The 14,300-nt window shown below is 52.0% G+C and overlaps 1 protein-coding gene across 1 annotated transcript; it reads right to left on the bottom strand.

The window, feature by feature from the left end:
- Positions 1-7,545: 7,545 nt before the first annotated feature.
- On the bottom strand, positions 7,546-13,780 carry NSFL1C (NSFL1 (p97) cofactor (p47); the record flags this gene model as incomplete). The annotated part of the gene is made up of 8 exons (XM_010079608.1): positions 7,546-7,926; positions 8,923-9,087; positions 9,555-9,692; positions 10,146-10,255; positions 10,888-10,980; positions 11,326-11,491; positions 12,654-12,728; positions 13,683-13,780. Coding segments are annotated over 8 exons (1,008 nt in total), but the record flags the coding sequence as incomplete, so codon positions are not given.
- Between the last annotated feature and the right edge of the window lie 520 nt (positions 13,781-14,300).

Raw genomic sequence — 14,300 nt, 5'->3', positions numbered from 1 at the left:
GTGCTCAGGGCAGGAGCTCCCCAGCTCTCTGCAATCAAGTGGAGAAATCCAGAGCCCTTCAAAGACTGGGTCCAGCGCTTGCTCCCCATCCCAGGGCTGCTGCCACACTGGGATCTCAGGGATGTGGGGAAGAAGACCTTCGTCTGAGCTCCAGCTGCCCAAGGAGCCCACCTGGCCCCCCCCAGCACTCCTGCCTCAGCACCAGCAACCACCAGCTGCAAAAACCAGCTGCAAAGCCCAGAGCAGGCAACCAGAGCGGCTGGAGCGGGCAGGGAGGGGGCAGCAGGACCGGGCAGGTTCTGGCCCCAGGGCACTGCACGACTCAGCCCCTCGCTCCCGAGGCAGGCGGGAGACCGTGAGCCCAGCTCTGGCTCCTTGGCTGGGGCTGTGGAACCCCCTGCCCTTGGCTCTGCCCCCTCCTCAATACGTGCAAGATGCTGGCACTGCCCCAGCCCAGGACAAGGTTAGAGCAGGAGGCGTGGGATGCGTTTTCCTTTATCAAGCGAGATCAGCGATTATCAGCCTCTGTGAGCTCCTGCGTGATCTCCCACGGCAATGCAGACCCCAGGCACGTGCTGCTCTTAGTCCCCTTTCACAGACCTTCACAGCCCACAGAGCTCAGCAGCCTGGGTATCGCAAACCAGAAATTACTCCTACATTAAGAGCGGTAGGAGCCGGTTACTCAGCGCTGGCTGTGTGGGAAGAGCTGAGTTCCCAAGGCAGCGGTGCTCCCAGCACGCAGCCCGGCACCGGTACCAGCGCTTGGCAAAGCAAAGGCAGAGGGAGAAATGGGCGGCAGAGGACAGAAGGCACAGAGCTCAGCAGCCTGGGTATCGCAAACCAGAAATTACTCCTACATTAAGAGCGGTAGGAGCCGGTTACTCAGCGCTGGCTGTGTGGGAAGAGCTGAGTTCCCAAGGCAGCGGTGCTCCCAGCACGCAGCCCGGCACCGGTACCAGCGCTTGGCAAAGCAAAGGCAGAGGGAGAAATGGGCGGCAGAGGACAGAAGGCCCCCAGCGACAGGCTGGCAGGACAGGGTGGCACCGCCGCTCTGGCACAGGCAGCTCCTTCGGAACAGGCTTCTCCAGCTAGACCAAACACCGTCTCCAAGACCGAGCTTATGTGCAGCAGCTGGGGCAGAAGAACACAGACAAACCCCTCTCCCTGCTCCCCTCCCGGGGCACCAGAGCCACCGGGAGCCTTAAATCCGAGTTTGTGTCTCTGCCCCACCTCCCAGACCCCAGGGGAACCCAGCACCCCTTCTGCCAGGTTCATCACCACGCCGTTGGAAAAACGCGTCATCTTCAGCTCAGCCTGGCCTTGTCCACTGGGGGTTAACCTGAAAAACTGAAATTTCACAGGCTGAGTCAGAACTTGGTTAATAAGCCGCAGTACAACTGAGTCAGCGGCATCGCTCTTCGCTGCTATTTCCCTGACATCCCCGATAACAAATATCACTCACGCTGGACCGCAGCCAGCACAGCGGGAGCCAAGTCCCTGTCTCCCACCAGCTTATCTAAGCGCCCATCTCTGTAAGGAAGCAAAATACATCTCTCCCCACCCAAGAGGAAAGGGGAAACTCAAAAGGCAATATAAAAACCTGATTTTTATTTTATTTTCTAGGCCATTTCATACCCACTCACAATTACATTTGGACAGCCACAAGGTACCTTTGGAAATTGTACTCAGCATGTAATCCTCCAGCTCTTTGGCACTCATTGACTCTCCAGGTGCAAAAAGCTGCATTTTCTGCTCACACGCTAGAAAGCCAACAGATGACCAGCAGTCACCTCCCGGAGTAGCTGCGCAGCTCCCACTCCCTGGCTGGTTCAGCGCACAATTATCGTCAGCACGGCAAAGCTTGATTTCAGCTCTGCTCACGTCCTCCAAAGCCTTTTCTCACGTTGCTGGGGGCCTGACAGAAGACAGCACCACCCATTGACGTCCCCATTGCCGGTGCGGCCCGGGAGCTCTCAGCCTGCCTCCGCGCGAGAGCGGGGTTCAGCGCGGGGCTGGGAAGGCAGATTTTGGGGAGAAGCACCCATCTCACTGTTCATCACTGCAGGCAGGGAGCTTTCTAACAACACCCTGTGCCAAAGCCTGAAATCAAACCAAACCAGCTGGCCGTGCACAGCATGCACCGAGGGTTGGGGCAGGAGGACAGCGCTGCTTCCATCGCTGCACTGAGTTTTGCTCTCAGATGCTTAGAAACCAGTTTTTGAAAGAACAGGGGAAGCACTCAGCGATGCTGCAGCTACCCCTGTTTTTCTGTTGCGCAGATACCCAGCGAAAGGCTCAGAGAAGACAAAGCTCTGCAGCTTAAGAAACAAGGTCACGTTGGAGTTTACTCTCTGCAAAGGAAAGGTCCCTTCCCCAGAACCCCTTCTCCACCGCAGGACCGTGAGATCTTATCTCTGAAGGCAGCCCAGGGCCCCGGAGTGTGGGATACAACCCCTCCGATCCCAGCCCTGCCACGGAACAGCCTTTCTCAGGGTGTGACAACCTGGAGACGGGCTGCTCAGGCAACAAAACCCCATTAAAAAAAAAAAAAAGCAGTCTAAAGGTAGCAAAGGGGAATTTTTTGTCACAGAAGCAAGTGGCAGCACTTGGATACGCTCCACTAGCGAGTCCTCCGAAGGTTTGCCCTCCTCACCTGCTGCAGGCGGCGGCTCTCGCGTTCCCCTCGGCACAGCTGCCTGCTCGGCGTGGGACGGCGTCGTGACTTCAACAGCCACCAGGACAGGGGAGAGGAAGGGCTGATGCTACTGTCGCCCCGTAAACCAGTAAAGAGTTAATTTAATGAGGAGTCATGAGGTGTACCTGAACAAATAAGAACATCTGTAGTCTATTCAGGAACTGCCAGTGCTGGGGCAGACAGGCTCAGCGCAGACAAGACAGAACAGCAAATAAGAAAAGCATTGAGGAATGCAGTCAGTAAGTCAGAAAATGATAAATTGGTAAATCAAGAGGTGTGTGCCACAGGAGCTGCTCAGCTGCCAAAGACGCGGACCTGTCGCATAATCAGCATCGTCCCGCTCTTTGTGGGAGCGTGCAATTGGGAAACGCGGGACTTATCTGGAAAAACTTCTGCTAACAGGTCACTGGAAAGGATTTCTCTTCCCATTCCTGCCGGACCCTGCAGGACCCCTGCGGCCAGCCGGCCCCATCGCCCGTGGGGCGTGCCTTTGCTCACTTCTTCCATCCGCCGTGCCGGAGGAGCCCAGCTGGCACTTTGGCAGCAGCCAGCATCCCAAAGTCCCCGAGCAGTGGTGACACATGCTGCACTGTCTCCCGGCTCCAGCAATGGTCAGACCCTTCCTGGGGTGACACCAAGCGTTCACCATACAAGCACCAATGGAAACCCGCAACCTGGTGAGAAAAACAACTTTGTCGCTTAATTAAAGCTGTCATTTGAAATTCCCAGCCTCCATTGAGAAGCATTCGGGCTCACCAGCAGAACCAGACAGTCCAGAAGCGGTAAGGGGGCTGTCTCGCTTTCAGGATCCAGTAATTCCTCCCAGGGGCTCACCTGGAACAGCAAACCCCCGAACAGACACCAGCTCCTGCCCAAGGACTGACGCGGACGTCGCAGGTCTTCCCCTCGTGGTGGTGGGCTTTGGAGGGAGCCAGAAGCCTCTTGTGTTAGTGGCTGTGACACCAGCTCCCCCCCGGCAGGTTTCCAATGGCAGAGTCAGAAGAAATATCAGCTCAAGGTCCTTTTTCGTGATAACAAAGGATCTGCAAATCAGCACTGCTTTCAAAAGAAAACCCTCCCGCTGGGCTTCTGCAGAACACCCCAGGAGCACACCGACATCCTCTTCATCGCTCTTCCAAATACAGACACCAGGGAAAAGACTCACCCAGGAAGCAGCCATGGCACAAAGGTCACTTTCTCCTTCTGGAAAGATTTAGTGTTGTCCAGCAATGAGGAACAAAGACTGAATTAAATATATCTGATTATAACCAAAGGCAAAAGTAAAAAAAAAAACCAACCCAAAATTTACAGCCAACCTCTTGTAGCTGCAGGTGTGCCCCCTGAGATTTCTTGCTCCCTGTCTCTGGTCACTGCTTCCATTTACCTGCTCAGCTACCTGAATTTCTGCCAAAACAAGCCAACCAGCACCTGCTTTGTGCATTTTACCCGGAGCAGCAGCTGAAGGTAACCAGAGATGGATGTTCCTACACCCGGAGCACTGAAAAACTGCTTGACCAAAGGCACCAGGATAGCAGAACCTCCCGAGGGGGAAACACGGAGCAGGAAACATCCGGCGGCAAAAGCAGCGTTATGGAGGAGAGGGAAAGTTCCCAGGAAATGGGGCAAATCAGACTTTCGTGGGAAATTCTATCAGAAAACAGAGGGACTAAATCTGAGCAACAAGGACACGTGAAAAGGAAGAAGAGGAAGCAGCAAACTGCGTACGAAGGGAAAAGATCCAAGGAAGTCCCATAATTACCAGCCTGAGGAAGGGAAAACTGTTAAAGTCCAGCACTGGAAGAAAAACACTCGGAGCCAGCGACAGGCACCAGCCCAGACAGGACAGCACAGCTGGACAGCCGGGCTGTGTCTTATCACACAGAAATTGGGAAAAAAAGTGAGTTTTCATGTGAGAGGTGGAGCACTGCCCTAACACCAGAGTGGGGAAGAGCAGGAAGACAGCACGGCTCCCTTGTGGAGGGAATAACCAGAGGAAAAAGGAAAAATGTCAAAGTGAAACACTTCTCCGAGAGAAAGACACTTCTTCCTGAGCATGAACATCAGCTTTAGAAAAGCCCAGTCTCAGGCTATGACTTTGTTAGAATAAAGAAATGGAGTGATAAAGGGAGGAGATTCTACTGGAAAGTCAAATAAACCCACTGACAACCCTCACGAGCTGTACGAGCGTCAGGCCCCCCTCCCCACGGGCACGTCAAGCACCGAGGAGCTGCGCAGGTGACAAGGAAGGTGATTTTCTTTACAAAATCCCGGTGTCTCTTTCCACCCCCACTTTTTCCCGTTCCGGTACGTTATCCCTCCCTGTTCGTTAGCCTGGCTGGCAGGTTTGCTTTATAGTGTATTTAACAGTGAAACGTTCCACCAGCTCACAGGAGGAGAGAGTTTAACCCAGGAGACTGCACGGCCGGTGCTCCCAGCTCGTTCCACGGGCTTTTTTGTCACCTTTGGAGGAAGACAGGACAGTCGTGGCTACTGCTACCCCCTCAGTGCTCCCCTCAGGCACGCTCCAGATACCCCAGCGGCAGGGCAGAGCTGATCCTGGACTGCTTGTTACAAAAACAAAACAAGAGAACCAGAGGAAGAAGGAGTCCCAGCAGCGTCCCGGGGGGCTCCCAGACACAGCAGCACGAGGTGCAGCTCCCTGCAGCCAGCCCAGAGCTGGCAGAGATCCTCAGCTGGAGCCTTCAAGGTGCAGAGCAGCTTCTCTGCAGCACTGCCACCCTCCGGCGCTGGGGAAAATTCACGTTTCTTGGCAGAGGAGCATCTTCCGAGCCCAGAACCCCTCTGAATTTAGCACCTTTCCACCCACTGGCAAGGAGAGAGCAGAGAGGAAACCTGGATGTGAAACTTCCCATCGGTGAGGAGAATCTGTGCGACAAAATCCTTGGGGTCAGCAGCTAGATGCGTTGCTGTCCAGCTGCCAGCCCGCATTTAATTTGGGGGAAGCCACATGGCCAGCTCCTCCAGCCGAGGATGCCCCCACCTCAGTCCTCTGATGCCACCAGCTAACCAAGGCAGGAGCAGGAGATAAATCACTTGTGCTCCTTCTGTCAGATAAACTTTCTTTCTGGGTCTAGGGGCACATCCTGGCCAGCACGCTGGAGGATGTTGTCCCAGGTCCCCACGATGGCACGTGCGGAGAAGATGAGGATCCAGGAACTCCTCGGATGAACAATTCAAATGAGTGACTTCCCGCAGGGCAGCCGTGACTATATTTAGCTCTGAGGGAAATTCCCTTCCTGAATTCTCTCTGCACTGATTCACGCAGATTACTAAGTGATCACAATACACACCATGGAGTGATGCAGGCAGGCAAACCCCAAGTTCACCTGTCAGGAAAAAAAAAAATCTTTAAAAATGCTGCTGAGATTTTTAATCTCATTGAGCTGAAGACAGTGCAGCACTGGGAGGCACGCTCACCCTGCAGACATCCGCATCCACATCATCCGTCACAGATGGTAGCTGTTACTAGAAAGGGTCAAACGCTGCTTTCCTATTTTGCGGGCTTTTAAAGGCAATTTTCAGTATAATTTACAAATTTGCTGTTATGCACATTATATATCCATTTAGTCATGAAAAATGTAAATTAGTTCAGCTCTCCGTTGAGAAACTGTTGTAAAAATGCCCTCGCTAAGGTCTGCTACCTGCTCCCACGGTTCTGTATTAACACCGGCAGCCAGGCGAGCTCCCCACGCTGAACCCGTCCAACCTGCTCTTCTCCTCCGCTCCAAGGTGAGGACCTGGAAGCTTCACAGCGCTGGTGGGGTGGACTCAGGGCGCCGCAGGGCTCCAGCGTGACTGGGCAGGAAGGGGATGGAGTGCTCCAGCCCTGCGATCCAGCCGCTCTCCAAGGGACGCTGCTGGTGCGGCTCCCAGTGAGCGAGCCCAGGTTCTGCTCCGAAGCGCAGGGCGAGGATAGCGAGGGTGCTGTGGGCCGGTGCAAAGTGCTGTGGCACAACGCTAGATGGCAACTCGAAGAAGTGATGCTACACCAGTGCTACCGTGTCTAGGCACAACGAATTCACCCGCAGGGTTCTGTTCAAAGGAAGGAAAGACAGGGAGACCTGAGCACAAAACGCAGAGTGGAACAGGCCAAAGCGGGAGAAATCCAGGTGTTCAGCTATGTGCAGAGGAGAGGAAATAAATCAAAGGTACTACAGCCTTGAGTTTTTCCACCTCAGCTGTTTCCATCATCTCAGTAATTCAGTAATTTTTCATCTCTTAAAACTTGTTTTCCAGTAAGACAAACTCATTTGCCTTTCACTTCAAGCTGTTTCAGCTTCATGCCTTCTTGGAAAGAAAAAGTCATCAGCAGGGTTTCTCAGAGCAAGGCAATAGAGAAAACGAACACTGCTGTCAGCCTGGGCTGCTGGAGAAAGTGCAGGTGGAGCAGGTGGGTACTGCAATGAACACCCCTACGAGTTCTGCTCAGGGAAGGAAAGTCAGGACTTTCTCTGCAGAAAAGCCCAAGAAGAGTGTTAAACCTTGCACCTGCACACACGTCGGAGTTTTTCCCACAGCCAGCACCAGCTCTTGCACACAGAATTCCCCCACGGTGCTTGTACGGTAGTGTAACCATCAGCCCGACAATCACATCACTCATTCTCATACAGCTTATATTTAATGTGCCAAAATAAAGGGAATATTTTGCAGCAGTCCCTGGAGGAGAGGGGAGAGTAAAAAGGTTGATGAGCGTTCAGTTGGCATGGACAGAGACTGCTCCTGGAAGCTCCCTTCCCCCTTACCCTCCTCTCCTCTAAAGAGCGCAGCAACACAATCCACAAAGGTAACCGAGCTCTCGTGGGAGAATTTGTGGCACAATAGGCTGCAGCTCCTTTCAAAACAGATTCATTTATTTATTTTAGAGTCCACTGGTCATCAACACAAAAAAAAAAACCCCATGGGAGATGCAACTAAAGAGAAAAAAAGTCCAACCAAGACCTAAGAACCCAGAGCTACGAGTAGAGGTGAGCCTGTGCTGCACGGCGCAGGCGCACGCACAGGACGAGACGACACGGGCGCGCTGCAGTGTGGCCAGAGGTGGGTTCCTTTATGTTAACCGCTGAACAATGACAGCGTTGAGCAGGTTGGCTTCCTTCAGGGTTTGGTTCTCATCAGTCAGCTCTTTATTTGGGAAGGTGGTCATGAGGACAAAACTGGTGGCAGCCATCGCTGGCCGGGCATCTACTATGAAGAGCCGGATGTCACGGATCCTGTCCAGAGGGATCAAAGACACAAGGGGGATCCAGTTACTGAACAGCCTGTAAAAGCGCACGGCAGCAGCCTAAATTTCAGCCACAACAGTGACAGTGGATTTACTGCACCTGATCACAGAAGGTTTCTGTAACTTTTTTTGCATCATGCTTGATTCTTTTACAGAAACCAGAGGACCGAGTATAAACCAGTGGCCACACTTTGAGATCAGGTAGATAACGAGGACTTCAGAAAGGAAGTCTAACAAAGCAGCAGGGTACAGAGAATCCCAGGATGGTTTGGGTTGAAAGGGACCCTAAAGCCCACCCAGTGCCACCCCCTGCCATGGGCAGGGACACCTCCCACCAGCCCAGGTTGCCCAAAGCCTCATCCAGCCTGGCCTTGAACCCCTCCAGGGATGGGGCATCCACAGCTTCTCTGGGCACCCTGGGCCACTGCCTCACCCCTGCACAGGAAAACATTTCTTCCAATATCTCATCTAAATCTCCCCTCTCTTAGCTTAAGAACCTCTACCCTCTTTTCAGCTTAAAAATATACGCCAGCTTTGCTTGTCCAAGGGAACTGACCTGCTGTAACAGCACCCCGTGGTGCTTTCAGCCCAGGGAACAAACAGCACAGTAGAAAAGTCTGACCTGAGAGTCAGAACAACTGAACCAAGCTCCTAATTATCTGACAGTTTCTGAAACCCTTAGAAAAGACTAAGTTTTTTATAGCTGACATTAAGGGAAGTTCCATGGATAATACCGGAGCTCCCAGGTGCAGTGTCACTGGCTTCAACACATCACTATTTGGAAAGCAAGTCCCGTCCTTCCAACAGTTAACGGCTGCCTTAAAACCCCACAATAATTTTATTCCTCTTCACCTACACAGAAGGATCCCCAGAGCTCCCCTGAGCAGGCTAGCCAGGATTGTAACATCTGCTCCATCTGTGCACAGTTTGCAGCATCATTCGGGGCTTCCCAGCTAGTAACCAGTGTTTCCTGTTCCGTCTGTACCTGTGATTGTGGTTAAACTTCTGGACCAGTCGCCCACCATCAGCAAGCCGGATTTGGATGTTGGTGACAGGCTCCGACTCATCGATGGCGATGGCAGAACTGGCTTTGGCTTCGTTCGCTGCCTGCTGGGCTGGCGAGCTGGTGCCCAGCACCTGGGGCGCAGCGCTGAGAACAGGGAGACACAAGGAGAGCTGTTAAAAACCGAACGACTCGCCTGGCTGCAGGGTGCCAGGAGTCAGGCAGTGAAGAGACACCAGTGCAAGCTAGAAGGGAGAATTTAGGAGTCGGCTGGTCAGCAGGAACTTGTCTAAATCTTCACCATCTCCCTTTGCAGCACCACAGGTCTTCACACCCCCACAGGAACAGGGCCAGTGTAACGTGGAAACACTGCTTCTACGTGACATGCCATGGTGGTTCCAAACTAGGGATCCACCTCCTGCCACAGCAAGGCTGTGCCACCTCACAGCACAAGCCAGCGAGCCTCATTTCCCCTCTTACCGGAACACCTCACATGCCACAGGCACTGAGTGCCTTTTCTTCAGCAAGATGAATCAAAAGGCTTAACCTAGCAAAACTCTCGCCTGACTGTCTCACATCACACACATACCAAACCAGCGCTGCTGTCTTCTCACCTGCCCAGCTTCTGTCCTTCTCCAGTAAAAGCTTTGAAGACACTTTTAGGTTTCACATACTCCTCATCACGGTGATCCTCCATATCCAGGTTCACTTGTCCGCCCCGTGCTAACCTGCGCAGCTCTGCTGGGACTTCCCTGCAAAGAGAGCATCATAAGGCAGCTGCCTGAAGAAGCGAGTCAGGAAAGTGAAGGAGAAAGAATGCCAGACAGACCTCTGGAATTTCAGGAATCGTAGTGAGCTCTTGTTTAATTAACAGGACAAATGCACATCTCCCTGCTAACAGACACAAATTGAAAGCCACTTTTCTCTGGCCCTCACCTGGAGTGACATGATGCATCAGAAATTCTCAGCCCAAACATGAAAGTCTGTTTGTTCACTTCAAACTCTCAGGGCCCCATACAAACCGAGGCCACTTCCCATTTATCTAAAGGAAATGTTCAAGTCTGCCCTCCCACGGTTTCCACACTAAGAATCCAGCTCTTACAAGGAAGCTCAGGCAAGATGTACCATTGATTCAGCGTCTTGGAGTCCACAAATACCCATGTTTCAGAAAACAGCTGTTCTTTCCCTCTCCTCTCAGTACATACCCTCTGCGGATATCATCAAGAAACTGGGCGTTGGACGGATCCTGGTAGCTCCTCAGCTCTCCGCTGTCCAGACTGAATCCACTCTTCCAGAGCTTCAGTACCACGTGCACCTGCAGCAGCCCCCAAACAACAGTCAGCCTCACTTAGCACGAACAAGAACCGGATGCAAAGTGAAACATTCCCAACTCGCAGAGGAATTTCAAGCTGCACAAAACATTCCAGCCCAGTTCCTCAGGGCTGAGGGAAAGCCCCAAAGCAGTGGCTATGTGATGGTCATGCATCAGCTCCTAGAAGGTGGCACCACAGATCCCTTTTTGGTACCTACGGCTGAAGAGCCCAGAGTGTGCTGGGCGAGGAGCCTAAACCCAGCTCCCCCCAAGGCCCAGATGCACATTTGGTGTAACTGAGCATGAGAGAATCCTGCATTGATGCTGTTTGCTCCACATCTCTTCAATGGATAAAGAAGAGTTCATCGCCCAGCGCTCTTTGCACACTATTCACAATCTGCACTTCTAAGGAACGCTCAGATTCTTAATTAAAAGTTCATCAGAAAACCGCTTTACCCAAGACCCCAGCATCTATTATTTTCTGATGAGAAATCCCACGAGAAGCAGGATTTACCACACTTCTGTCCTCATGAATTTCTGTCAAGCTTTACAGCTCTCTGGGCTCACACACTGTGTAGCTACAGCAGAGAAATCCCTTGGGTGACATCTACAAAGCAGAATAGCGAGATACTCACATCCTGAGTAGAGTTCTGTCTCCTCTCTCCTGCCACGTAAGCAGACTCCTCCTCTGGAGTAGCCCCAAGGCGATACCCTCCCCCTGCGAAAGGCTGCAAGAGAGGGGGGCAGGCAAAGAGGTTACAGAGCGACACAACCCCAAGACAGCTCGCTTCCCTTTCCCCAGCGCCGTTACGGAAGAACGGGGGCTTCGCGGCACCAGCAACACCTACTGTCCTGCAGGCGCGGTGACCAGCTTGAACAGGGTAATAAATATGGCACAAAAAAGTGGCTTTTCTGGCCAGTGTGACACACGAATTGGAGCTGCACTAAGAGGAGTCCAGACTTAGCTGTCCTTTTTAAGGTAATTCCAGGACTCCGCGGTACCAAACAGCTCTCACAGTGGGAGCCATGACGGAAATGGGGAACAGAAGGAAGGAGAACTCATCACTCCTCACTTTTGGCTTGCTAGTCTCGCCACCGCTCTTGGCCATCCGATCGACTGCTACTGCACCGTGCTCTTTCGCTCCTTTGAACAGATCCTCCACCAGCTCGTTGGGACTCTTCTTCCTTGGAGGACCAACGATCTGCTGTCCGCTTCTCTCTGAGCCACCGGCATAAAACCTAACAGAAAACACACAGCTTCTGGGTAAGACCAAACTGCTGCTTCTGCGGGAGAAACCTGGGACAGGCCCCAGCAGTTTTACATCAGGATTCAGTTGTTCATTTTTGTACAGCTTCACGAAGCAGCTTGGATCCACAAATGCTACCAGCGCATCTCCTACTGTAGCCACTTACAAGTTCCTGTACTGCAGAGACTTTATTTTTATGTCAGCTACTGTAAAATTATCCAGTGATCAACAGCAATAAAGTGATTACAGCTGAGGTTCTCTCAGCTCTAGCAAGAGCAGCAGTCCCAACTAACAAGGCTCAGTTCCAAATGCTAGCACCAGCTACGTTAGCAAGCTGAACAAGATCTCCAGCAAGTCTCTGCCCTGCCAGATGGAAGAAGATGGGCAACACCTAACAGGAACTTTGAGGGATGGCATATGCACATGGCACATGCACTCGTGCCACATTGAAAGATCACCGTGTGCAGGACGGAGCCAGACTGGAAGCAATGAATGCACAGCCAGTGAAGTGCAATTAAGCACTTTGGGAAGATTGGGTTTATTTGCTTCCAGACAGCTTGTAACACACACGGAGCAAGCTTGCATCTGGCTGCAGAAGACCACGCAGTCCACCTAGACTGAGCCACCTTGAGACACATCAGTTCCGTTTAACTTACCTCACCTGTTGACCTTAAGGGTATTTAACCTCTTACAGCTGACGCTGCAGACAGCTTGCTCACTAGTATGACATGTTTCCATCAGAAAGGAGACCTGCATTTTCCTTCCCACCTCCCCACCCCGTTACATTACCCTTTAGCAGCACTTCAAAACAACCAAAACCCCAAGCAGAAAGAAAACCAATCCCTGCGTTATTCCCACATTTCTGTTCTCTGCAGATGCAAATGACGATCTGGGCTTTTTTCTCTTCTTAACCTAGGGCTTCCACATCCTACCTCAGGCTTTCCCTCATCAGCACAATTCAGCGATGGAAACTGGTGCTTATACGGCCATGCTGAGCACGTGCTGGCACACAGACTGTGCACTGACCAACCTTCCCGTGTCATACCCGAGATTTTTCACTACAGGAATTTCATATTGACTTAAATCTGCTTTTTTTAAAAAAAAAAAAGGTACACAAGTGGCAAGCCAACACAACAGGGAAGGGACACACTTACCGCTGTCCCTCCTCCTCTTCATCATCATCCTCCTGCGCATGAATAAGGTCTCTAAACGATGTTACTCTATGGTCACTGCAAAAGTCAAGCAGAGAAGTATGTCAGCCTCGTGACACATTTCAAGCACATAAGCTCCTGTCCACAGCAATTAGGTTGACTCTGTTCCACTTTAAGGCTCTGATTCATTTCTCTACGAAACATCAGCTCAGCACTGCTGTAACCGAGTGGTGAGAGCTCCTGGACCTCTCTGCCAACTACACCAAGAGAAAATCGGCGTGGGGGCACCGGAGGAGGCTCAGGCGGCAGCTCCGGGCACAGCACAAGCCATGCGTCTTCAGCCACCTTCCTTCCTTCCATACTGGATTTTGTTGCCTCTTCCAAAGAGCCGCCACTACCGAACCAAGCCCAGGTTTCTCTTCCAGGCCCCAGGACAGTCCAGCCCCCACCTCCTTCCCCTCTGCTGAGGCTGTTAGCTGTGATCCAAACTGAAACTAGGCTCTTCTGCAATACGGACTTTATTCCCCAAAACCTGAACCGAGAGCACTTTTCCTTCAAGACACAGTCAGTAACTCCTTGTCTTTAACACTGGATAGTGTTTCCCCACTGCACAGGGATTCGGTAAGGTGAAATTAACTTCTTTTTGTAAAATGCTCCACTTGATCAGATTAGGTCTCACACAAAATTAGAAAACGTTTTTCCTGTGGAGATACAATCTGCTCAAACGAAAGCGTCACCAAGCGTCTTCTAACCTCAACAGACAAATCAAGTTTTTCCTGAGCAATGAGGCAAGTTGTCCCAAATGATCTTTGGATTAGTTGTGCAATAACATCTGTGTTTGCGAAGTGCTGATGCTTTCACAATTTCTAGAGAGCCAAACGAGGTAAAACGGATCTAAACAGGGAGCTATTTCTCCTGAAAATTAACGTACATCAACGCTTTAGACAGAGCTTCTGTTTTTACACAGTTTTCACTGTCAGGCTCACAAGTGTCCGATAAACAGCTGGGTCTGAGCTGAAGCTCTCTCCTCACCTGGCTGCGGTGCCTCTGGATATAGAGCTGGGTGTCGGCTGGGGAAGAGTCAGAATGTCCTCGTCACCCCCGTCCTCATAGAAACTGGCAAGCGCAATCTGGAAAGGAACACCGCAGGAGCTTTTCAGGAGGGGAGCAAACATTCCAGAACAACGGCAAAAATACACACAAATAAGAGCTGAAGCTTCTGTCACGTTGGACTTCTCATGGCACATCAACACTAAGGACATTTCACATTATTTCCCCCTTTGGAGGTCCTAGCAACGATGAGGCTTTGCCAGCTTGCACCGTTTGGCTTTGTTATGGTGGGACCCTCCCCACCACAGCTGTGCCAGAGCAACTCCCCCGACTGGAGGCCCTTATCCTGCAATGCTTCCACAGGGGTTATGATAAAATTACTCTTCTGAAACACCTCCTTTTATGCCATCCATGAGCAGACTCATTGTTGAGCACCCGCAGATTGTTTGAGGGGGACCAGAGGTGGGTCAGTATGCCGGCCAGTCCCCCCCCGAGTTTGGGGGTGCGGGCAGTACCCACAGTGGAGCGCTGACAGCCTCGCAGCCAAGGAAAACCCACACAAACCCCCGAACCCCCCCGGTTCCTCCCCCTGGGTCGGAA

Source organism: Pterocles gutturalis, unplaced genomic scaffold (assembly GCF_000699245.1).
Source record: "Pterocles gutturalis isolate BGI_N339 unplaced genomic scaffold, ASM69924v1 scaffold13274, whole genome shotgun sequence".
In the NCBI taxonomy this organism is placed as follows: domain Eukaryota; kingdom Metazoa; phylum Chordata; class Aves; order Pterocliformes; family Pteroclidae; genus Pterocles; species Pterocles gutturalis.
The sequence above is the reverse complement of the archived record's forward strand: the minus strand, read 5'-3'. Positions and strand labels throughout refer to the sequence as shown.